At 49.9% G+C, this 26,355-nt stretch overlaps 1 protein-coding gene across 5 annotated transcripts in view; it reads right to left on the minus strand.

The window, feature by feature from the left end:
* LOC144178127 (piwi-like protein 1) overlaps positions 1 to 26,355 on the minus strand; it is a 69,355-nt gene that overhangs the window by 15,684 nt on the left and 27,316 nt on the right. For 3 of the 5 annotated variants that reach the window (XM_077705676.1, XM_077705687.1, XM_077705694.1), the window contains 7 exons: positions 23,798 to 23,929; positions 14,123 to 14,264; positions 11,928 to 12,120; positions 10,592 to 10,663; positions 8,693 to 9,100; positions 2,709 to 2,822; positions 2,166 to 2,354 (listed from right to left, as the gene is read on the minus strand). In XM_077705676.1, the coding sequence (XP_077561802.1) occupies positions 2,166 to 2,354; positions 2,709 to 2,822; positions 8,693 to 9,100; positions 10,592 to 10,663; positions 11,928 to 12,120; positions 14,123 to 14,264; positions 23,798 to 23,929 (1,250 nt within the window). The remainder of the gene's footprint in view (positions 1 to 2,165; positions 2,355 to 2,708; positions 2,823 to 8,692; positions 9,101 to 10,591; positions 10,664 to 11,927; positions 12,121 to 14,122; positions 14,265 to 23,797; positions 23,930 to 26,355) is intronic. The other 2 variants (XM_077705702.1, XM_077705710.1) reach the window with 2 other exon arrangements.

Raw genomic sequence — 26,355 nt, forward strand, 5'->3', positions numbered from 1 at the left:
ACCGCTTCACTTTGTGGAGCAGCGCTTACGTGCTCCCGCTAGAGCAGAAAGCTTACATTAAATATCTTCTGGTCAAATTTGATTAAGCACGTACTTTTATGCCCGCTGAGACCTAAAGAAACCGATTTCTCCGCATCGCAGCTGTCTAATGAACACGTTTTGACCACGTTCGGAGAGCAATTTATTGCCACCAGCACTCGATGTTCAAGCCGTAGTGAAGAAGTCCGTAAGCAGTGCTTGGCGTTTCTTGACCAGGGTGGGCTTTACGTGACGCTCGTATGCTGACAGCGCTAACACGGCTTGCTCTTCAACATTCGCGTGCGCCTGCGTGCCTCCGCAGAACGTCGATGGCATCCATCACTTCAATGGCCTTCGGTTTCACCGACACTTCCTCAGGCTCTTGTTCGGAACACTTTTCTTTCCCTTGGAGTGCTCATGCTGCTTATAAGACTCATCTAATGATGGACTAACAAAATATTAATGTGGTTATCAGCGAGCACAACCTAGAGCAGCAGTACCGTGAGCAAGGACGCGTAGAAAAAAACACTAGAAGTAGGCTTCGGCCTTCGGCAGCCCAAGCATAGAGGGCGCTGGCGTAGGCAACGATGGAGATGTCAAAATGGTGGCCGCACTATTAAACCGTCCATGACCGCTAGCGATTTTTGAGCAGCGTCTTTCATCGCTTTTAATTGTTGTCAACCGCATAATTCACCGCTTTTTTTTCATTTTAGACCTTTAAAAGTTAATGCGAATACTGATGTTTTCAATGTAGGCTCTGAGAGGCAAAATAAAACGTGCCTCGACCGGAATTTCGTTCTTCCTTTCTCGCCATGACTTCGTTAAATCGAAAGCGCCGCATGAAATTACTTCGTAAAATCGAGATAAAAATACATGGATTTAGCAAAATTTTGATAGAAAACTTGAAAAAATTCGTTATATCGCGAATTTCGTTTAATCGAGGTTCGTTATATCGAGGTTCAACTGTATCTGGCGACTGGGTGTGATCTTTTGACTTGCATCTGAAGTTCTTATCGCAGAAATTAGGTTAGGGTGGGGGGAAATCAGGAGCGGCGTGCTTTGTTCGAAGATCAGTCGCGGATGCTCCAGGCGCTATGGCAGGTAGCCTTGAAGTTGGGTAACTGCGTAGTAGCGCTAAATATGAATTTCGCGATGCAGAAATGAAACCGAAACTGTTGTAAACTGTTCGCGAATGGTCCTGGGGTAAGTAGAACTACCACAGAACTTAGAACAACGTGCGCACAGGCAATAAAACTGCCTAAAATCATAAAGTAGCTAAACAACCAGGCACTGCTTGACATTTTCAGCCGATTTCTGGGAATATTACTGTCAGAGTGCGAACCTGACGATTGAAATTCGTTTGCTGGTTCACCATTCACGCCCCGATAGCCAAAAACAAACGCTGGTGCAGAGTAATTACGAGTGGCACGCATTCTTCGCCGGTAGCAGTGACGCGCGATGACCACACCCCTTTTCCACACCCAGGTGATTCACACGCGTGTCAAAAATCACGTTTTCGTTGCAAAAATGAAAACAAAACTGATTTTGAAAGGCCATTTTCTGATTTAACTCCAAACAGCTTTACTTGTTCGAGCAACGCATGGAACGCTATGAAAACGCGCTCCCAAAAGTTTCGATCAAATTGATCGATTTTGATAGGCGCGGTAGCGAAAGAGTTAAACCAGGCACGCTTGCGGAACGCCAACTGCCGAACACAAAACAAGCCTTCTTGCATACACCGCCAGTAAAGCGCTGCGGCGTGTGCACAAAGTGCGAACCGTACTCCGCCCCTCTTCCCTGCTGTTCCGCAACTTTGCCCGTACGCTCCCTGGTGCTGTTGTTCAGCTGTCTTTGTGCTCCTGGTGTGCGGCGTACGATGGGCTAGTCCGCGAGTTACACAGCCGGCTTTAAGTAGCCTGGGCTACTTAAAGCAGACGGGCTGGGCGGCACTTGAGCGTTTGGTGCCCAGTGCGCAGCGCAAACCACAGCGGGACAGAGGGGAGGAACACACTGGAGGAGACAAACGCAACGCCAGCGTGCACTCTGGCCTTGCACTTGTTTCCCCGTTTCCTCCAGTGCGTGCATGCTACTGGAAAGCGCACTGGAGCGAGCAAGGCGCCATCCCCCCCAGCGCTCTGGGGACCCACTTGTAGTAGTCCTTGTAGGTGATCTGCTCGCCAGAGTGGAACGTGAAGGTCGAGGTGGGCTTGAGCTCCCAGGCAATGTCGTCCACCCGGTAGGTGCGGTAGTTGTAGCGCGTCATGACGATGGAACCCACAATGGCCTGCACGGCCCTGGCCTCGTACTCGCGTGGGTAGGCGTTGTACACGTCAAACCTGGAGGAACAGCACCCACACTCGAGTGAGGCCTGGCCAGGACGCTCTCGAACGAGCGGGGCTGCATACCGTGCTTGGCGCACCTCACTCAGTGGGGGTGCGCCCGTCCATTCAACCCGCTCAGCCATGCCTGCCGGGTCCTTTCTTATTCCAACTAGTGCACAATCATCCCCGCTTCACTAGCCACACATTCTGGCAATGCTTATGATGCCAGAACATGTCTTGGGAAGCGGTGAAATTCAAAGGGGAAACTCTCTACGATAAAAAGAAGGGCTCAAAAGCCGCATGCAGACAGTAGCAAAACACTGGGTGCCCCCCAAGCGAGAGGGGCACCCAGCAGCAGCAGCGACTCACAGCACTTCGCGGGCCGTGATGGTGCGCAGCACCCTGAAGGAGGCGTCGCAGCTGAGGAGGAGGCCCCCCTCGCACTCGGCAACGGACTGCACGTGGCCTGGCCACACCTCCAGCCTGCAAGCACAGCGTCGGCACATAGCTCAGCTATGCCCCTCCTGCCGGCTGAGCAGGATTAAAGGCAGGGCGGCCCAAGTGGGCACCCTACCCACAACAGGCCGTGAAGCTCTCTAGGCCATTGCTGGTTTTTAAAGTCATTCTGGGTGAGCTTAGGTTTTCAGATGTCGAACCTACAGTCGAACCCACTTACAACAGACCCACATATCATGACATATCAGCTATAGTGACAGGATTTTCTCGAATTGCAAATCCGAGGTCCTCCCCATTGTGTCCAAATATAATCACATTTTACGGCTGCGTGCTGTTACAACGAGCACTCAAAGCCATCTTCGTGGGAAAAACACGAGAAATAGTGTGCATGGGAGATAGAAAATGGCATCGACAGAGAGCTGCGCACGTGCTCATTTCGCCCATGCTGGCTTCCCAAACGTGCTTCTGTGATGTGCACGCATTTAATCGGTTTCAATGTAGGGCTCCCTGGCCGCTCGCATCACGCGCACATAGCCTCGCTATTATACCGCTACCCTCCTTTTGCCGGCAGCCTCGTACAAGGGCTCGCTAGCCATCCTCGTACGAGGCTACATTGTGCTAGTGGCCTGTGGCTGGCAGCAGTGCTATGCTTGCGTTCTACTTGGCGGCTGAACTAGTCGGCGCGGCATAAGGGCTGCAAACGAGGGCCACATCACTTGTGTCCAACAGGTTCCAACCATTGCGAAAGACCAAAAGACACAAGGCCAAAGACACCCTCCACTTCACTCATCCGCCAAGTGTGAGTGTCAGCCACATCGTTGGACGACAACTGCGCACAAGACATTCCTGCCCCGCAGCCTACGAGTACTGCCAAGGCGCTGGACCAGATCGTGGCTCTCAAAGAGGGGACGGACAGAGGAGCTGCCGACCACCTGGACAGCCTGGGAAATTTTGCCATCCCTTCGCCCCTGCAATAACAAGGTAGTCCAGATATAACAAGACACTAGTGGAACGATGACTTTTCCCGGAATTATCACGTTCCCTACGATTGCGTCTGACTGTACCACCCACCGAGGACACATTCAAAAAGTTGCAAGCAGTTAGCGCAGCCCCGTGGCTCCACTATAAGACAGTATTGTGGCCTCTAGTATCCGTGGCCGTAGTGGCGCAACAGACAAACTGCCATTTTGACCAGCCTGAACTCTTCAATCTCCGCTTGACAGTAATGCCATTACGGTGTGGAACAAAAAGCTCTTCAAAGCTCCCCACGGATGACAGCCTGGGATGAAACTTGTGCATCCTGCAGAAGCACTCTGCACGAGGGCGACAGCCTGGGCAAGCTTGGGGCACAGGTTTAGTTGTCACCTTCACCCACTGGACCACATAGGAAGATTTTTGTTGCTCTTTTGTTCAGCCATCAGACTTCCAGCAGCCAGTTAGAATTGTGGCCAGCCTAGATTGCAGAGCAGGAAACAGGACAAAAGGGGAAGTAGTGCTCCCGGGAGCGGCTAGATAATAGAGCCTCATTTCGATGAAAATTGGCACAGCAACTGGAAATGCTTCTGTGATAACACCTTAAAATTTCAAAGGATATTTATTAATTTTTCTTTCTCTTCCGCTTGTACCAAGCTGCGGCTTATAAACCACGATAGAAAACTTGTTCGAAGTGCTTTGCATTCCCAAATGAATGGATGAGATCGTGACGGTCTTAGAGTTTTTTTTTACAACACAATGTTTTTCAGTTTTCATTTTTTTTAGAGGTTAATGTGCAACAGGCATGTCGACTGTGAACGACTTGTTGAATAAAAAATAACAAAAACCAAATCTGGAAAACCAAGAGTGTCACGACCCGAACTGTTCATCAAGGAATGCAATGCAAAAAACGGAATCAAAATAGACTGAGCGGTCACAAAGAAATCCCTGGTACAAGCGACAGAGGTGGCAAAAAAAACTATTTTCTATTTTGAGAAAACGGCTTCTGAAGTTGCAACATACTAGGTTTCACTCATCAAAAGTCGTCAGGGTCGTGTCCTTTTGAACATGGGGCTTCTGGAAAGCCTTGCCTTGAAATTGGAGTGCCTCTTGCAGCCTTTCTCTTTCCACAAAACATCATTTTCAGCTACCCCGTGAACAGTACATAGCCCAGTTTGCAGACCAAAAGGAGGGGGAGATAGTTTTCAATGCAAAGTAGGTTAGCTGGTCGGCTGTATTGCACTGGACAACTTCCCTTTGCAGTGTTGTCACCATGGCAACAAATAAAGCACTCTTTTTTTTTTTACTTCAATCTGAAAATGACTCTTGGCTTCTTTTATGTTTTATAATCTTGCCTGGAGCAGCAACTTAGTACTCGCACGTGCAGGTGTTCATCGCCAAAAGTTTGCATACCACAAGGATGCGAATGAGCTACTTTGAAGCTTGGTAAAATATTCTGCATAACTCCAACTTCAATGCAAGAGCATTTTTTCACAACTCTTGACATTCCAGGCATCCACTATTTCATGCACCACAGACAGTATGCCCCTAAGCCACAGATGTAGGCATCAGTATCAATAATTTCCCTAAAAAATTCACTGTTAAATGCTGCGACAGAAAGGTGAATTTTTAACGTAGAGAACATATTTTTATTCCTATATTCCTAACTCAAACCTGTTTCATGATTATTAGAAGTGCTAGGAAAACGTTGCGCAAGAAAGGCGTATGGCTCGCGCGCATCGCAGCGCACGCTCACCGCGACATATTGTACTTTGATTATCCCTGATATGGCTGCTCAGGTCGCTTTTAAGATTAAATCTAACGTCGCAGGCACTAATTACAACTACTGGCGTTCAATCGTAACCAGTTGTGCAGTCATGTGATGCTCCAATGCGCAGCGGCTATGCCGTGCGCCGCAGCATTTGATGCGTTGACCGTTTCTTTCCCAAGGCTGGCGAGCCCACAGTCAAACATAGCAAATAACTAAGCGTGTAAACATCGCAACTTTGACTAAAAATCCACTTCACGAACCGCTATCGCAAGCGCGCGCATTGAGTGTCACTTTTCAGGGTCTGGCGACGGTAGACTCACGCGCACCACGAAGCGTTCGATGACCTCCGCCTTTCAAGCCGCACATCTTCCTGTAATCTGGCTCATGATCTCAGGCATTCCCATCGCGATAAAGTCCATGTTGAATACCACAGACTGAACAGAAACTTGGCCGAGCGAAGCAGCGAAAATGAACTCAAAACACGCAGTACGGAGTTCACGCAGCCGCCATCTTGCGTTGCCGCCACGACACCCAATCAGGAGGGTCGTTTTAGCGCGCCCCGACCAGACGGCCAATAGTGCTTCAGCATCTACTTCCAGCTTCGTTTGTGCGTCGTTTCTTATCTGCCGTTTGTGCATTTGTGAATGAACGAAGATAAAAGAGACGAGCGGAACCGGAAAGATGATCGCTCGGCCGATCTAACGATATCAAAATGACCGCGCCCGGTGGCACCGTTGTGGAGATACAGCGCTCTGAAAATTGCTGTTTTTTTTTTTTTTCCCGCCCTTTTGCCCTCATATTTTGTCACCGCGCCTGGAAAAAGTGTTTTTTTATGCCACTTTGCGACGCTTTTGAGCGGAAAAACTTTGCAGATGCACAGAATAGGAAACGTACAAGCCGAATATATGGCTTTCAAAAAAACAATGTTTTGGTCATTTTTCCGAAGTTGAAAGCCCGTCCCCCCTTAAAAGCTAGTAGCATAGTTGCGGGTGATACAATTGTGTGAATGTCGCGATTGGCATTCCACAATGCAGACAAAGCGTGGCGGGGCCACGCAGTGAGTGTGGCCACTATCATTCCGTCCATCAGGTGCCGCTATCACTTCCTTCGCCGTCGCAGCTGCCAAGCTTCATAGCACTGCAACATTATCTTGTTGCTCGTCTGCGCTTGTCGCAATGGGTGCTCTGCCTCCTATAGATATTCTTACTCCATGGCCTCGATTAGAGTAAACAAGGTCCGCTCGACCGTCAAGAACAAGGCCACTGCCGATAAACGAGACTCCGGTGAGATTGAACAACAGCGCTATCGAATACGCAAAGTGGCCCACCCAGAGGCGAGTCTGCCCCCGTCATAGTTTTTTCATGTAATAAAGAACTCGGGTTCAGTGAAGTTTGGTCTTTATTACTCCCATGCATACATCGTTCCCGTTCCATTAGGTGAAAAAGGTAAGAAATGCCTCAAGTGGGGGTTGGTTCCCATACATTGTGGTGGCCGTGCGCAGTCCAACTGGTCTAACTTTCGATTTCACAGCTGTCCGTCATCAGATTATTCCGTATCAGCTGTTTCAACGACCAGACTAAAACCATTAAAAGCTGCCTTGGGGGAACATCAGGCAGCGATCCGATTTGTTTGACAACGGTTTCAGGGAATTCTACCTCGTCACGAAGCCTAGCTAATTGTAGTGGCCACGACTAATTTTTGTAGCTGGTTAATAATTGCTTCTAGTTATATTCTTGCTTTATTTATCTTTACACACTTGACCATGTGTGCTAGGCCTTTTCCTGGTGCCGGAGCTAAGCTTAGGAAATGGTCTTTAGGACAAATTTAAAGCGCAAAAATTTTAGACAGGGGACGAACGAGAGAAGCGCAAGCGCTCGACCCCACTAGCTTGAACTCGCACGAACATTGTGCAGAGGTGCTGCAGGCTTGTAGAAGGTACAAAGTGTCTCGTGTCTATAGTATGTATATGCAGTACCGGGGTCAAAGTACCCACTTTCACTTTTGCACTCGTTTCCCGTTGCAACGGCGTACACTGCATGGCGCTGCTTTACGCGTGCATTACACTTCCAGCCACTCGCCATGTGCCTCAGCAGGTGCGCTTCTCCCAATGTGAAGACTCCTTGCGGGAGCTGCCGCGCTTGGTGAGGACGCGGCGGCACCGCTTGGATGGCCTTCAACACCTGCTCGCACGTTAGCAGGGGGGGCAACTGCACTCGTGGTAGCGGGGACGCAGGAAGTGATTGGCTGCTGAAGACATCAGGGGAGGAGGGAAAAACGACCGCAAGTGCTCCGTTTCTGGCATTTTGCTGGCGTGCGAGCAGTTGTGGCTCACGCAGGGGGACCGACGCGGCGTGGTGCATGTGTGTTTTGTCCGCGGCACGCGTTTCGGAGCTATGGTAACGGGAAAAATGGAAGGATTTGGATTTAGCAACGAAAGCGGACATCATTTAACGGGTACAGACTGGTGAAGAGATATCAGTTGCAGAGGTATTCGAAATTCATCGCAGCATTTTCGAGCGCGATACTGCGCACCAAACCTGACGTAAAGGCGAAGGCAGCACGGCCACGACCCGGCCACTTTGCAGTGTGTCAGATGCGCAAAGCGGCCTGCCTCACTGCACAGCTCCAGACTAGAGGTGTTCAGATAGTGGAGATGACGGCGCTGGGTGCCCTGAGAGTGCATTTAGAGAGCATTCCCTCGCATCCTTCTCAATGGCCCACGAGTTTGGAAGTGCTGACGACGATGTGCACACTGTGGCAGACATCACCGATGCCCAAGAAGCGGCCCTGACAACGTTCCCAACCGCCTACAGTAACCGAGCTTGTGCCAGTGTTCAAATTCACCACTGTTGTGGCACACTGGACCACACCACATTTGCTCATTTGGACGGCATTAGTAGGCTTGAAGAAGCGTGGCAGACTTTATGACGCAGAAGAAGCAAGCGAAGCTCACAGACATTTTTCATGCTAAATAAAGTGCGGTGGTCATTGCTCTGTGGCTCAAATTTTCTGTGCTTTGAGGAACAAATCGGTAAGCGTGTCCCAATCTCGGAAAGCTCCCAGTGATGTGTGGAGTTAAAGTTGCTGCCCATTCCACTTGGCAAGCGTTGTGGCCCCACACCAGGGCAGGTGCCCCCCGTTGTGCCACACTCACTTGTGCTGGGGCACCAGGACCACCCCCTTGCGGTCGAAGTAGTTGCGGCCGAGCTGGGCCAGCTGCAGGCAGTGCATGAGCTTCTTGAAGAGCACGTTGTAGAGGTGCACGCACTCCGCGGGGGGGGCCTGCCGCACAAACTGGACGTGCACGACCACGCAGGGGCCGCCCGGGGCCAGCGCAGTGGGGACGCGGAGGGCCTTGTCGCGCAGCGGCCGCGGCAGGAACAGCCTGTGGCCGTCAAAGACGCGCGTGCGGCCGATCACCGCCGTCACCGCCTCGGTGGCGAGCAGGTCGAAGCGGGCCCGCTTGGAGTCCACCTCCGGCACAAAGTCGGCCCGGTACTCGAACACGCCCAGGCCCCGCCGGGTGCCCAGCCGCACGTAGCTCACCTCCGGCGCCGCCGTCCTGCGGGGCGACGCACACGGGGCTGCTGGCTACCTTCGAGCAATCAGAGCTCACTTTTGACATGCCCCAGCAGGTGACTGCAAACAAATTATCCTAGATGGCGAAATAAATGCACTCACAGGCTGCTGTATAGAATTTTTTTTTTACACTACAACTGATACGGTACCACTGGTATTTGAACATGTCTCCGAGGCGTTCAATGTTCAGCATGATGGGCGATTTCATGCAGAGGTTGCAATTCTGACAGCAAAAAAGGAAAGTGGGAGAAAATATATCCCCCACTCCCGACAGTTGCTCTAATGTTGCCCCTAGAACAACATTAGGGCTCCGCGGGAAGGTAGCAGGTAAATTGTCACCACCAACTGCTTACTGTTATCTTTGAAATTGCGCAACTTTTAAATGAAATAATCAGTATTTTGAATAAACCAGAACTGTTTTATTTTAGGGCCGCCTTAAATGACAAGACATTTTCTTGTACTCTGCTAATCATTTAAAAGCTCACCGAACTGGTTCTTCCCAACTTGCGAACAAGTTCAGTACTTGATTTAGCCGAGCTGGAACTGAACCAGAATGAAGTAAATTCGAACACAAAGTGCCACTGAAATGGTTTTTCCAAGCAGCAGTTGTAAACTGTGCCAGACAGCGGCGCCTCATTGCTCCCGTGCTGTTCACCAATGGCAGAGAGCGAGCCACAGCCTCTGTCCTCCCTCCCTCCACTTATCGTGTATGGCGGGGGCAAGCAATGGCATTGCTTGCATTGCGAACACACGGACGCTGCTCAGCAGAAGCCGCCGGCTGGCCTGGCCTAAGCGGTGCGCTTGTGCGGTCTTTTGTGTGAACAAACACGCTAACGCAAGCACACTGCAGCAGAAGCTCACACAATACGAGCCCACAGAAAATGCATTTGAGAACTTTCTGGACACTGTCAGCCTCACATGGGTTAGCTTCGAAAAAGCATGCCCACCCAACTTGCAGAGAATTTCGTTCATGCGGAATCAGTGTCCAAAAGCATTTCATTTCCGGGAGATATGAAATACAAGAGCTGGTATGGACATTCGCGTGGCATCCGAAAATACTTCCCCCCTGCAAGAATTTCGTAGTTGCCTAGATAACCATCAACCTCATGCCCAAATGATCCATTTGGACCCTGGAATACAGATGTCTCTTTTTCAATTAAGATGCCCCAAACAGCTGTGCCGCACACACGAATTATGGCCCTTCTGGGTGTTCACACAAAAAAAGGGGGGAACCCAGGTGTGTTTTCTGCACTTGTAAAATGAATGCAGGCAACAAAGGCAAAGGATTTCATAGCCTCGAACCAGTTTCCTACATTTTACATAGGTCAAAACTAAATTTACTTTTCCTTCAGCTCAGTTGTGGCTTTTGCGAGCAATTCAATGCTGCCCCAGGTTCCCTTTCAGAAAGCGTCCTCTACACCTTTGACGACATATCCAAAGCCGGGCCCACAGGAGAGAGAGGAAGACCACTCACTGCTTGGTGGGCTTTCCCCTGCTGTACTGCTTGGTGCTCTGGTCCGCCATCCTGCCTGGTGGCGGCTGTGAGCTGCAGCAGAGGGGCACAAGGCCGTCTTTGCAAGGGCCACTCTCTGCAACTTGTTTTTTCTGGCGAAAGTGTGGTTCGTTATGCAAGCTATTCACTGTTCCCGTGTTCATGTGAATAAGTTGCATCGTATTTTTGCTGTCTTTATTTGGAATTCAACATGGGAACGCACGAGCCGAAGTTCTCTTTTTCGAAGAGTGAAGCTGGGAGGGCTCGGGCTATCGCATATATATGTAAGACAAATTGTTAACCGTTTTATGTTCTTCAGGGACTCAAATGACCCTTTCTTGCGAAGTTTTTTCCAAGTTGCACTTGCCAATGATTTACCGCAGTTCATCGTTTCTTCATGCAACGAGGAACGGCCTACAATTAGAGGTTATCTGAAAGAAGTAGTTGACGCAGTTAGATTCCTTTCGGTGCGTTTTTCTTTGGATTATCTCTCAAATGTTTCCAGGAAGGGTTTGAAAAAAGATCTGAATGAAATTCTCTTTCCTGTACCTCTGTACCGAGCAGTGTACTCTGCAGGCCGAGGACAGGATGTGTTGTCCAGGGTGAAAGCTATGGTAATCCCAGCCTCTGTGAAAACCTTCTTTTTTAAATTGCACACCAACACACTCCCTGTGAAAACATGGATGGAAGAGCGAGGTCTTTTTGTTGCTTGGAACAACTTGTGCGTTCTTTGTCAAAAACCTGAAACTACAGAACATGTGTTTATAGACTGTTGGGATGCCATTTTCTTTTGGGACGTCCTCATGAGAACCCTAAAGAAGGAGTATCCGGTGACACCCTATGGAATCAGGTTCCTCAGTGTAAACAATGAAGACGATGTACCGCATGATATGATCATGCTTTTAGGATTGTATAGTATCTGGCGCTCTCGAATGGCGGTGCGCCATGCGGATGTCAATGCGCAAACTGTAAGCGCATATTTCAGGGAAAAAGTGAACTATCTGTGCGAGTTGTACGAAGTGGAAAATCCTGACGCGGGAATTTTGCCAGTGCTTCAAACATTGACATCATTTGATGTTTACAATAGTTTCCGCCAGCCAAAACATGGCAGGCGCTTTTTATTAAATCGCTGACTTGTAAAAATGTTTAAAAACAAGGAAATAAAGACAAAAAAAAAAAAAAGAGGGGCACAAGGCAGGCAATGAGTGGCGCAGCTTTGACAAAGGCTGGTGCCCGCATGCGCCCTCCAGGCAGGGTGGCCAGAAGGGCACCCCAAACATCCCGCCCTGTGGCCCTGTGGGTGCCCCCGGGACGGTACCTGCGCTCGGGACGAGCCGGGGCCCCCTGCGCGGGCGGCCTGGGCGGGGGGGCCGGTGGACGCCGCTGGGGCTCCCCGTACTGGGCCGGCGGTGGCGGCCTGTGCGGCCCCCCCGGCTGCACCTGGCCGAGTGCGCCCCTCCCGGCCGGCGTGTGCAGCAGGCTGCGCTCCAGCACCGTCAGCGGGGCCGCACCTGCGTCGGCCAAGGGCAACGGGCGGGGCACACCCGGCTGTGTGGGCGGGCCAAACAGCGGCCACAATTCGAGGGGCCTCCGGGAGCAGTGCTGCGCGACGAGCCTGCCAGGAATGCCTGAGCCAAGCATCGCACAGGCACGCGAAGCGATGAGCGCGCAACTCTTCAGTTCTCCTCATCATGCACCCCGGTCCACTTCATAGCTTGTTTCTCGCCAAACCAAAGATTTTAATTCAGCAATGAAAAAAACATCGACCCATCACGTGTGGCAAAAAAACTTGACCCTCAACGGGTTGAGGCGACATTGGACTGCACAACGTACAAGTGTTGTAAACACAGAAGCCTCCCCTCAAACAAGCCTGACTGCTCAGTGTGGCTGCAGCGCAAAGTTCCCCAACTGCCACTGCTTCTCACCCACAAGCATCTCCACTTCCCTCCCGCCTTGTTCCCCCTTGTTAGGGCAACATGCCATGCAGCTGCCGCGCATGTATTCACAAACAACGAGCAGGCACACAAGAGCACTACTCTCCTCAAACTTCCAACGGCTCTCTCTCGCAAAAAGACACTGATTTCTTGTGTTCTCCATTAAAGAAACATGTTAGGAAACAAATTTTGCTCCAATCAGCTGGAGATTGGGACCACCTTGTCCCCACGGCCATGATGTCCCAAATCTACATCTCTGTCGTTGGCATCCCAAGAGTCCCCCGGCAACACGCTTCCTTGCTTGTGCAGCCTCTCTTCTCCTCTGTGACCCCAACCGACTGGTTTCACACTTCCACAAACGATGCCCAGCAACGCCTTTGCCTGGTGGTGTGGCACTCTTGCTCTGGAAACCCGACTGACAGGCTTCACACACAACAGACGTGGTTATACGAGACAAGGCACCTCGCGCTCCTATGCTGAACTCTTTCGCAACCGCGGCAAAATAGCCGATTTTGAGTGCTTCCGGAAAACTTTTTTCCTCTAGAGCTGCTGGACACATTTACCACTGCTTTGCCTGACATTGTAGCTTATAGATTTCTCTTTCAAACACATAACAGCAGTTTTGTGAAACACATAATTATTGAGAGTGTATTGGTCAACAAAATAAAAACAATGCACAAAAAAGTATGCACAAAACACAAATAGGCAATCTCACCGAGCCTAAAAATTTTTTTGGAATTCTAAGATATACGAAGTGTTTGTACGTTCCAAAGCTATGATTCAATACATACATCAACGCTGTACATCAAGTTCTGGATTTTTACGGACCCACCAACCTAACGGCACTTGCAGTCAGTCAGTCTCTCGAAAATATGCATTCAAGCATGCTTGTTTGTGTTCTCACGGAAAATCCCTATCACTGTAGCAGTACAAAACAAGAAAAAAAATTAGCGCTCTTGAGAAGCAGCGCTCATTTTACGCGAGTGCCAGGCTATCTTGAAGGTGATAACGTGATAGAGCGCGGCGCTTGAGGCAAAATATCCCGGCCACAAGTTGTAAGGACCCTAAACATGAAAGTAATACTGCAGTCGTCAGATACTAGGCACGTTTTGTTTATATAAATACTGCGCAAAGTCAAAAACAAACCTTCCCTGGCTGTTGAATGGGAGAGCAGCCTTCACCAGAACTAAAATCTGAAGATTCCACATAGTTGCTACAGTCATCACTGCTGCTGGGGTAAACAAAATCAGCAGCAGTGGCCGATGTCCCTGATGCCACTGTCCGCCTTTGCAGAGCGTGCAGTGAAACAGGACGCCATTTTCGTCCCCAACTCGCCACAGCCTTGGGTTCAAATTTCACTCGCGACACCATCTACCTATGTGAAATGTAAACAAATGCCAACGAAACTGAAAAAGGGTTTCCACTGAACACGCCAGAGGGTGCCAGTTGTCCGAATAGCGCCGTTTTAGTTTTTGCAAGAGGTTTGAAAACCATCGTTCACCCGTGAATGATGGCCTATGGCGTGGTTGCGAAAGAGCTAAACAAAAAGAAGAGCAGAAAGACGCCAATAGGCACCTACCAGCTCCAAAACCTTGCATGGCTGGGAAACCACGTCCGCCAAGCGGCATGGGAGTGGAGACGGCCGAGCTCCCGCTTGAGGCAGACAGCGAAAATGGGCTGCTGGATCCAAAAGTGCCACCCTCGGCGCCAGAGGTTGAGGGCTGCAAGACAAAGGACGCCAATGGCCAGGCGCAGCACCCACTGTCGGCCCCCCGGACGGGCCGACACTGGGCCCCGACCGAAACGCAGCGCTGCGCGTGCTCAACTGCCAACGTGCAAGAGATGCTGCAAAAAGCAAGCCCACTGTGTTTGTGCGCTCATAAAGGCCGCTCAGCTCCAGTGAACCTTGCTAAAAGGGCCACTACTCGAAGAATTTGGTGTTTAATAACAGCCCCAATGCTTGTCGGGCAGCAAATGATGCTTTGCTCAAAGAGAAATCTAACAATTACAGCAAAAAATTGAGCTCCCCCACTATATTCCATGTTTCATAAGGTCAGCAATGATCTAATAAAGGGCGGTACGCTTTACAGTGCTCAGTAAGGCCCCTTTTTTTTTTTTCGGATGCGCATGGTTTGCTCAAACTCATTTGCAATAGATTCAGTGACTCCTGATGGTTGCAAGCGCAATGCAACCAGCCTTGCGCTGTGCCTTGGGAGCTGCCATGCACTCCAGCCCAGCACTGCAGCAGAACAATTAGGGATGCTGCATTTGCACACTCTGCCCAAAGTGGCCTTCCCATTCGTGTGCCCGCCACAGTCGGACTTGAAACTGAAGTCAGCTGCAAAGTGGCCAGCAGCATTGCTACGGACATCGAGAGATCCCACTCCATCCAATCCAAAGCAGCACCCCGCCCATTCCTCAGTGGGCACACCTGGGCCAGGTGTGGCTGCAGCACATGTCTCTGCTGCCGCAATGAGCACCTCGTCTCGGCCTCCCTGGCTCCGAACAGGCGCCACCGTGAAGCGGCTGCCATGCAGTGGCAAGGAAATTTCACTTGCAAACACTGAGGGGCAGCCATATTTTCACGCAAGGCTGCTGCACCAGCCCCGAGAACGGGTGTTGCTTTGAGAACTTCCACGTGGAATTGGCAGCGAATAAACCAGTCTGAAATTATCAAGGCCAAGCCATCTGAAGTTGCCAACACTTTCAATGTTCCTCGCTCCAGTTTTAAAGGGACACCGAAGTGAATTTGTCAAGCTCCCATTTTTGCTTGCACTGCGTAGACTGGCTCAAATTAGCACACTTTTCATCGTTTATCCGGTTGAAAAGTTGGTAATTATTTTACAAAGCGCGAAAGAAGAAAAACTACCATGCGCGGTTTGCGGCGGCCGCACCAACTAAAGGCTGCGACGACGGGAGTAGACGCACCGTGATTGAACAATGTAGCATTCAAACAAGTTTCGGTTTCGGTTCGGTTCTGTAAAACAACGTGCTTGACATTCGACGGCATCGTTGGATGGGCATTCTCAAAACCTCAGTAATCATCGTACCACGCCTCTGCCATGATGTCGGCTGTAAAATGCATAAGATAAGACTCCCAGGATGTCGTGGAATCGTAGCAATCACTAGCCGAGATGGATGAACGCCCACCGCGGCGTCCCCGCAGAACGCTCAAATGCCATGCGCTTTTCCCCCATATTTGGAGCTTGCCTCACTCATGCCTGTATCATAAAAAGTGTGTTCGCACCAGGCCAAGGGTCTGTTGATTCTGGCCTGTGCTTACTGCCCGCAAGCCGTCGGTGCTTATGGAAACAGCACGCCAACGAGAACTCGCTAGCACGTCAGTGTCAGCCTGCGCGCGCTTTGTGAATTAGTTCATGGAGCAGCAAACGTTACCCCAAACAAAGGTGAACTCAGAAATGAAAACATCGGCCGAAAACGAAAAAGTGAACTTATAAAAAAAAAAAAAGAATGAACCGTCGGGGATTAAAACTCGTGACTTGCAAAACACTTCCAATAACATTCCTAGCGCTCCAGCCCACTCGACCAAGGCGAGCGCTGCTGACCTTGGAAATATAAGGTTTATAATGTATAACCAGTTTACACTTGTATTTAGTTTTAGCATTTCAAGCCGCTCAGGTGACTATTAGTTGTACTGCGATCGTGCAGTAAGCGTCCCCCAAGTTTCCACAGTCTCTCACGTCTAGCAATTGCATTTCTTAGATGGAAAAGCGTTGCGTAGTCGTGCTGCTGACCGCTGTGCGTGTTCGCCCAGCGCAAAAAAAGTGCTTCCTGCACACTAGTTTTACGCTGTACGGTAAAAGTATCAGTTGATTTTATTTCCTTAGTACCTATATTGACTTCGCTGACTTTTCTCCCGCCTTCAAGTGGCCTTAGATTTTCCTACTGGTGTACCAGTCAGCAAAGCGCCGCATGTGCGCTTGTGTGAAGCGACCTTGACTTGGAGCTAGATACAACGTACAAACTAACAAAGTAAAGGAAGGAACATTCTTTCATTCACAAACGTGTCCTGGCTTCGTTTCAACTAAGCGAACGAATTGCGCCGACCGTCGGCGGCCGGCGGACAAAGGTCGGCGAGCCGTGCCGTAGCGCAGCCAATTGCCAGCTCCTCTCCTCCTGACGTAACACGAAAACGCCACAGAAAATGGGTGAGGGTGCAGAGAGGAGGACAGCATTCTCGAATTGATTTTTCTACTAAATAAATTCGCGTAAACGCGCTCAGAGTGGTCGAAACACGGCCTAGGGACTCCGGACTACAATTTGCGCTCGTAATCCCGCAATGTTTACAGATGACTTCAGTAGCCCTTTAAAGGGACCCTGCAACACTTACCATCGACAACTCGGAATGTATTTTTAAAGTCTAGTGTCCCAGCAAGCTCCTCCCGCAAGAATTACGAAAATCTGTTCACTATCACCGAAACTAAGCGCGATTACAAATCGCGCATAATTGTTCCCTCTCAACTCGACCGCAGACAATGCCACGAAAGCTGCGCACTCTCTTCCGGAGAGGGGGCCGTCTCGCAGCGTTCTCTTCAGCGGCCTTCGATATACCACAGGCCGGGGAGTTCTCTCCTTTTCTCCGCAGCATGCAGGGGTCTATTTCCAGTCTGGTGCCACAAAAAACAGGCATGGCTGCCTGCTGGCAAGCGTGCGCTCAGGCTCGTAGGGCGTCTTCGAAGCAATGAACGTTTGTTGTCGAGTGGTCTCGTTGAAAGGGGAGTATTGAGTCCGTCACTCAAACTCCGTGCGCACCCAAAACACAAAAGAAACAGCAAAACTAGAGGTTCCCACACAGCGCCGACGGCAGCGGATTGTAGCAGGAAATGCGAGAAATTAGCCACAAAGTTGACCAGCAACAGCCAACAGGACAGCCATGGCCAAAATGACGTCACTTAGGCCATGCCGGAGGAGAGTAGAAGAGGAGAGTAGAAGAGAGCGCGGTTGGTCTTTCTGCGTCTTACACAGCGATTTGCACGCTAACGACATCACGTGCACATGTAATATTTGGCTCAGGTATTCCTGGCAGTGTAATCTAAAGGTTTACTTGCACTGCACAAAGAGTGTTGCAGGGTCCCTTTAATGCCAGGAGGAGCTTGATTAGCAACCTTATGAAGCACAAAAGATTTTCCCAGCTACAGTTGCAAGCGTCAAATAAAATGTCTCCTGCCAGATACATGGTGTCAGGTCTGCACAGTAGCATCGGTGTCCAATTATTCTTCCGAATTTCCCTACGTATGCTTACCTGCGCATCAATAACAGGGGCGCATCACAACTGTGCAAATATGGCACGTGACCGAGTGGTGGGGCATCCCCAAAACAGGCATCACAGCCAGGAAGCACAACGATGCCCCCCGGCCACAGACCCTGTGCTCCCTTGGCTCTTGGTCGGACCTGTACATGCCGTATTTCGGTACGTTTCGCCATAATCATTTTGCAAAACATTAGGCATATCTCGACAAATGGAGTCACGTAAGTGGCAGTGTACGTCCAGGCAGAAAATAGCATGTATTTTGAGCACCAAGTGGGTTGCTGCTCTCCACAGACTTAATGCACAAGCATACCAAGCAAGGTCACAGGTAAGCTACAACTGTGAGGCATGGTTCCTTCGCTTGAGGGACCCGCGAGCCTCGCACCGACCAGTGGTACAGTCGACTCACGATAATTCCAAGTCGCTTAATTGACTGGAATTGCCGGTCAATTGGATGTGCTGTGGGGTCCAGTCAGGTCTGGATGCAATACAGTCAAACCGCGTGATTACGAAATCCCACGAGTATGAAATTCCCGCGGCAATGAAATAGTTTCGGATCCCCGGCAAATGTCCACAGTAACCCCTGTATTTCATATCTCTCGTGGCAACTAAATGTTTTTCAAAAAGCGATCCCGCATTAACGAAATTCACTGCAGGTCTGGTCGGCATTTTATCTACCCACTTGAGGGTAACAGGGTCCAAAAAGTGCTCAAATGCATTTTTTCTCGGACTCAAAGAGCATAAAGTTTGGCCACAGTGCACTTGCATGGCCGCCGCCATCATTGTCCCCCAAAAAGAGCCTGCAGCAAGCAGGTGGCTGTGGAGGCACCACAAGGGGGCGGCATATAGTGACTCCCGACTCGCGTGGCGTGCCTCAAAAGGGACATCAAGGATTTGAAACGACCCGGGGAGGTACTACTGGCAGGGGACACTGAAGGTGTGGACGGGTACACAACGGATATCGAATGCTCGATATGTGCGAGTAACAGCACCCGGCCACAGTAAATGGGGCACCAAACTGCGAGGGCCGAATCACGTGGGAGTGTGGCAGGAGACAGCCCTCCTCTCGGAGGGGCTTCGTGAGCCTGGGCAGTGACCACAAGTGTGCACAGCTGAATTCTGGGAAAGCGGGAGGCCGACCGGGGCAGCGCACAAGGTGAAGCAGCAAACAAATTGCGGATACAGACAGAAGTATAGGAGTGCAGAAGTGTACAACGAAATCCTGTAGGAATATGGGAACATGACAGGCCCATCAGAACTATGCAGGAAAAGATAATCGCGGCAGAATCAATGGAAAGAAGGCAGAAATCAAGGAGGCTGCAGAGAGGCGTACACTGGCCTCTAGAGAGCGCAGGCAGGCCAAGAGGGCAGAGAGGCAGCAGGACATAAAGTGGGAGCACGTAGAGGTGCAACTGCTGGTGCAGGCAAAGGTAACGATGCGAGGGAAGGGTAGTGTCACGCGTCTCACACGGCAGAGAAATGAGGCTCAAGTTGATTCATTCGATGGCAACACAATATATTTACAGAACAAAACCACTCAAATGAACAAAATCATAATAAACTCACAGGCATATCACACTATACCCAAAGCAAACAAGCACGACCTCACACTATCAAAAATCTACTCCTAAAGTCACTATAACACATTAACTGTATCTGTCACATTCAAACAAATCCTACCGCCGGTACCACGGTGCGATGCCGATGACGTGGCCCAGTGGGTCGGTTGGCTTACGCGTCGCCGAACGTCGCCGAACGTCGCGATGGCCCGTTCTGGTGCGTCGTGGTCCGGCGGACCGCGGTGCGATGACTCGGCTTCGCTGAGCAGCGCGGCTCAGCAGGGGGCCAGCAGAGCGAAGCTGCTGGTAGTAACGGGTCCCGAGCTGCCCGCTGCCAGACGGTGCGATGCCGCTGATGCGTCGTGGGGCACGGCTCGACGGGTCGCCGGCGGTGCGATGCCGCCGGTCCGCAGGAGGCCAACAGAGCGAAGCTGCTGGCAATCGGTGGTTCAGAGCTGCCCGCTGCCAAACGGTGCGATGCCGCTGGTGCATTGTGGGGCACGGCCCGAACTTCCACCGTTCCTCCAAGACCTCGTTCCACTCTCTCTACTCCAACTTTGTTCTCTTCCTCTTCACCTCGCATTTTATCGTGTGCGGCTCCCATTCGCTGAACAAGCTACCTCCTCCTCCTCTTCGATTACCCTGTGTTTCTTCTTCATTGGTCACTTCAAAATCCTTCTCACCATCCCGTATTCTGATTTTTCTTTTTCTTGATCTTTTCTGATAACATCTTCTTCTGGGGCCAATCCCCCTTCGGGTATGGGCTCTTCTCACCACATGACAGGTAGAGACGTGCCGAAAAAGCTTTGCAACCATGTGTGGGCATTAGGGACCGCATTAGGGACCCACAGAAGGTGGTACAGTCGACGCTCGTTACAGCCGATCCGGCAACAACAGACTTTGGGTTACAACAGACCAGCTCTGTTGGTTTGTCTGGTCCCCATTCATTTTAAATGGAGTCCACTCCGCTCACAACGGACCCAGCTAGAGCAGACTATCGTCTACAACAGACTAAATTTTAGGCAAAGATTGTTTCGACTGAATGTCTATAATGGAATTCCGCGGGGCCGGCACCCGATATGCTTCTTCTTTGTTTAGTTTGGCAAGAAAGCTGTTATGTCTGGCAACATTGCTGGCAGCCGGGTCTCGTTGGCGCCATAGAGTTTCTTACAGTATACACTAGAGAGGAATCTGGCGCTAGCGTCTATGCGGTTCGTATCAAGGCCGCCTGTGTCGTTATGGACCGCCATTATATCATGCGCTCACCTTAGTTTCATCATTGGCTTGGACTGAAACGTTTTAGTGACTGCAAATTTAAACAAAGTGCCACAAAAATGCAAAGAATAGTGTGCAATTATGTAAGTGGAAAATAAAACAGGCCGTTTTAAAACCAAGAGAAAAGGAGGCAAAGCGTACTTTTGCCAGAACGTTTGTCCCTGCTATTTTGCTGGCCAAGGTGTTAGTTACGAACAAGGTTAATATTTGAGGAGAAACTCATTATAGACTGTTATTATTTTTATCATTATTTCAAATGATAAGTCGTTTGAAGAATTCGGAAAGTTTTTTGAGCGTGCCTATGAAAACGTTGCCTTCGTGGTGAACCGGTGCACCGACCATCAGCTAGTTTAACAAGAAAAAAGAAAACGTGGCGTTAAACAGTCGTGGACAATGACAAGATAGGACGCATACAAGCGCCCGTATCTGTCGTATCTTGTCTTCGTCGAAGTACGTTTTGTTTCTTCTTTTCGTCAGCTACAAATTCCGTGGCGGCATATTACCCGCTCAGTCATACGTCCTGCAACTGCGGCATGAGCAACGTCAGGTGCGATCATGCACTGCCTGCCGTTTCACCGAACACAGCTACCAGAGAAAAGGCAGGATTTCGGCTTCCTTGTAGCTCGTAGATGTGTTAATGCATAGTGAAGAAAGCAAATCCCAAAAATCGCTTAAGAATCCAATTGTCATGCCAAGCCCAAGCCAAAAAGGGGGGTCTTCCCATGAACCCCCACGACGACATGGCTTACCAGGTTAACTATGGTAGGCGCAGCCAAGCCAAGCCAATGCCAGTGGCTTTTTTTTTGTGCCACCAGCAGCATGAGCAGCAGGGTAGCTGATTGCACTGTCGGATAAATTAAGTATAATTAACGCTGTCGAACATGGGCAAAAACGGGCCAACATTGCCAGAAGTAGAGGCCTGTCTAAGCAGACGGTCCACTCTACCATCAAGAACAAGGCCACTGCCGATAAACGCGACTCCGGTGAGATTGAACAACAGCGCTATCGAATACTCAAAGTCGTGCACCCGGAGGCAAGTCTGCCCTCGTCAGTTTTTCTATGTAATAAAAACTCGGGTTCAGTGAAGTTCGGTCTTTATTATTCCCACGCATGCATCATTCCCGTTCCGTTCGGTGAAAAAGGTAAGAAATGCCTCAAGTAGGGGGGTGCAATCTGCCGGTAACCGTGCGCAGTCCAACTGGTCTACCTTTCGATTTCACAGCTGTCCGTCATCAGATTATTTCATTACAGCTGTTTCAATGACCAGACTAAAATCTTTAAAAATGTGGAAGCTGCCTAGGGGGAACGTCAGGCAGCGATCCGATTTGTTTGACGAACGGTTTCGGAAAAACCTTCCTCGTCGTGAAAGGATTTAAAAGAGCCTAGCTGATTCTGATGGCCACGACTGATGTTTTATGGCTGGTTAATAATTGCGCCTAGTTATATTCTTGCTTTATTTGCTCAGCTTATCATGCGTCTTTACACGCTTGACCGCATGCGCTAGGCCTTTTCTAAGTGCCGGTGCTAAGCTTTGGAAACGGTGTTTATTTACGCGATTCTTTGCCCTCGCACAAACACTGTGCAGAGGTGCTGCAGGCACGTGGAAATAACAAAGTGTATGTACTATGCATATGCAATTATGCAATATCGGTCAAAGTACCCACTTTAGGGCTCATACCCCCCCCCTTGTCGGATACTGCATACTTCAGCTACAGCATGCCAATCGAGCGGAAAAAGGCACAGATAGGAACCTAGCCAGTCATTGCCAGAACTGCAAGTGTTCGCCTCTGTTTGATGAATGTACGGTTGTGCTTGGCGATCCTGATCAGCGCACACGGGAGATTGTGGAGGTGGCCGAGACGCATCGTGGTGGCGAAGAGTGCGTGAGCATGACCTCCGCATCTCTGACAGCGAAAGAGCTGGCCTTCCTGGGTGCGCGCATGACATAAGGGATGAGGAACGTGTGCGCACATACTCTGGTTTCGAACAATGCGCACATACTGTGGTTTATTTTTTGTATTTTTTTTATCACCGTTGCATGTATATACGCTAAAATTTCAGTTGGAAGTAGCGCTTGCCCCGTTCGTCCCGTCTGAATTTTTGCGCTTTAAATTCGTACAATGGATTACCAACTAGCTCGAACTCAGACGTTGTTTTAAGTAATATAGCCAAATTTTGGAAACGGATTTTGGGTTTGCAAGCAATTTTCCTGTTTATTTTTCATCCTCACAGGAATGAAATTCCCACGAAAGTGCATTTTTGCATAAGACAGGCAGTTTTGTTATTGCGGAGTTCAACTGCACTGTGGAAAAAATGCTTAATAAGTTGAAGTCATATGTTTAAAACATTGGTTTTTGATTGTAGGGTTTAACGCGCCGACGCAGCACAGGCGATGAGGTGCGCCGTAGTGGAGGGCTCCGGATTAATTTTGACCACCTGCGCTGAACGTGTGCCGAAATCTCGTACCCACGGGCGTTGTTGCTTTTCGCGTCCATCAGAAAAGTGGCCGCCGCAGCCGGGAATCGAACCGGCGACCGCATGCTCAGCAGCCTTAGCCACTGAGCCACCGCAGAGAGCAAAACATCGGTTGTTACAAGTTCATTTTCAATCAAGGTGATCGCCTCAAGGTGATTTGCTATATTAAAATAGAGAAAACAGCTTTGTGAGCACCGAGACATTAGGTACGCTGACCAACATTGAGGCTAGTAATGTAGTGACATCAACTGAGCCACACCTGCAAGCCGCTGAAGTAATTAAGCAGTTTTTCGAAATACACAGCGAGCTTTCAAAGTAATAAAATGATTGTTTTGTTCTTTGTGGTTAACTGAAAGTTGTCCAGCGGTGTTGTGTGTGTGCCTCCTCCTCTTTTCCTGCGTTCTGCTCGCTGGTTTCCCCTTTTCTGAACATTATGAACCAACTAGCCCAGCAATTCACTCTCTTGAACTGAACGTTTTTCGCGCTCCCTCTGAACTTGATATTAACAGGAGCTGACTGTAGTTCCATACATGGTGCCTCTTTGGAGCTTGCGCTGTTTACACCACCATTCTTACAGGCATAACCAGAACCTGCACTACATTTCTACCTCAAACGGCTTTGTCGGTCTCGGCATCGATTGGGAGCGAGGAAAGCGTGGGAGCCGGGCCTCACTTACGCTGGCCCGGCCGGAGGAGCCGTCGGAGCGGAGGTGGCCCGGACGCCTGCCCTGGGTGCGCAGGGCGGCCGCAAGCAGCGCTGCCCGGCCCCCGCGGCCACAGCCAATGAAGGCCTCTTCGTCCGGGGAGTCCTGCGAGCGAGGGGGCCACTCTGAAGAACGGGCCGCCACGTCTCTCCAGCACCTTCGCAGTTGCAATCCGGCACGGCCAGAGCTTCTTTGGAGGAACTCCGAGTCATTACGTCAGCATGAACGGTCAACTGTGCAGACCTGCCACTCTTGTATGCTCTCATGGTAGCAGCAGATGGGCCTCACATTTTGCTTGCTAACAGCGATTTGATTACCAGGGTCTGGAGGTCCTACTGCCAGGCTATTTCGGCCCAATGCCGTGTGAAACTATTGCAGGGGCCGGCGTGTGGCTCAGCTCCCTTTATGAAGTGTCTTATGCACTACACCGGCAATTTCAAGCTGCTGTATGTCTCTGCAATTTGGAGACTTTCAACAAAAATGCACGCGTTTCAAAAGGCTTCTCAAGCATGGCGTCCTCCAAACACTTTAGGTTCTTTGGTGACAGTGCTGCAGCCTCGAACCCAACAATGCACCACGTCTCACCTAGCATCTGCCAACAAATGAAATTGACAGAGGCAGATATGAATGACTATTTGTACTCTTCCGCCCTGGTAATCTTGAAACACGGCAAAACAAACAAAGTGCAAATATTCGAAACTTTTGAATATGGAAGCATTTGTTTCCACTTTAAATAGCCCTATTCTAAACATTCGAATAAATTTTCAAAGCATTTTCGATTTTGAAAATGCAAATGGGCTAAACTCAGATTCACGAAATAATGGCTCGTTGAAAGCGAGAAATGCCCCACTCAAACGCCCACAAAATGCATTCTGGGCATCGGACAAGCGCTCACGACCCATTTCCGCAAACATGCCCCCTATGCAACGGGCTTTCCAGCTCAAGCTGCCCAGCATCAACATTCTGTAGATAAGAAATCACTGCATGGTCTAAGCTTACCTTCCTTCTAACCCGTTTTTCGTATGGGGCACCAGAAAGACGGTAATCTTGTCTTTCTTCGTACTCCCGGAAATTACAACAAAGCAACAAAAAGGCGTTGACACCGCACATCGGGGAAGCAAGCTTTTGCTGCCTGTGCGCATTTATCCTGCACTTGGGCCCTTCATATTGGGCCCTTGGCGGATCCTGCATTGAAGATTCTGGTGCGTGCGGCGCAAGTGTGTTCTCAGAGCACGACTCGTGCGCCGTTGCAGTGCAGGGAAAGCGGGCGGCAGAGTTGAAAAGCAGGGATGATACCATCACGCCTAAGAGGGCTTACGAGCTCATTTTGATGCACTGCGCTGCCCTGACTCACATTTTTTTTCTCTTAAGCCAATTGCGTTAAGCATGCAGCTTGTCAGAATATATAGTTACACCAATGCACTTGCGGTTGAGGTCACTACACGAGATGAATGGCACAAGGGCATGGAGCCAGAGTTATAGGAGGCGAAATGGCCCACTGACGCAAGCCCATGCAATGTCACAATGAAAACAAACGCAGACTACACAGCTGCGACGGCGAAGGAGAGGGTGGCGGCATCTGGTGGACAGCAGCCGCATCGCAGGGCTGTCGGCCACACAGTTTCTTCTCCGCCGAGCCCCTGGCTCCGCCTCGGCCAAGTGCTGGCGACGTTACCCGGCCGCACCAGGCAGTGACGTTTCCCCCTCCCGTGATGTTTTCACTCCGTGCACAAGGGTCACAGGGAGTGCCAAAAAAGGTGTGCTGTGTCTCGAGGGCTCTGCTCAAAAGGTGCTCACCTGAAACTGGTGCGTAGGGTGAATATAAAACAGTTTGGAAGGCATAAAAAGTCTGTCCTTCAAAACCTCGCTGCCTCAAGGACAGTTATTTGCAAAGGCAAAAAAACCCTGGTGTGAAGTTGACAGCGGCCCCACATAAAACTTCCCACCCCCAATAAAGCTACAGCGGGAAGATAGCTTCACTGTGTTTCTTTTATGCCATGGGAAAATTTTTCAAGCTCATTTAAAAGTTTGCTTAAAAGTTTGAAGTTTTTCCTACGGTAAGTTACTGAAGAATGCTTGAAAAATTGTAAATTTAAGTTTTTTTATTGGAAATAGCCAAATATTCGCTTCGATCCGCAACTGTTTGAACAAGATCAGTATCAACGTTGAAAGTAAAAATCACTATTCGCGCACCCCTGCAAATAAGTGGAGCCAATGGTGTGCAAATTCAGTTCTCACCACACCCTTGCACAACTCAGTTTTCTGAGAAGGGTTAAGTGGCACAGCTCAGCTAAAGGAAAACTTCCACACTCCCTGGGGTCATGTACAAATAGAGGGAATGAAGCCCACCCAAAATGAGGACAAGTCTTGTTCGTTGCTCTGAACTACAATGGCTGCTCGTCAACTATCAGGGTCAAAATTTTCTGTTCATACGAATGGAGAACTAAAAAGATACCCAGAGCAAATCATAATTGAAAATGCGATAAAGGCTCAGGGTTATCACATGACACTGACATGCTTATGCTATCATT

This window comes from Haemaphysalis longicornis, unplaced genomic scaffold (genome assembly GCF_048455015.1).
Source record: "Haemaphysalis longicornis isolate Haplotype H1 unplaced genomic scaffold, Haemaphysalis longicornis Haplotype H1 scaffold_1, whole genome shotgun sequence".
NCBI lineage: Eukaryota > Metazoa > Arthropoda > Arachnida > Ixodida > Ixodidae > Haemaphysalis > Haemaphysalis longicornis.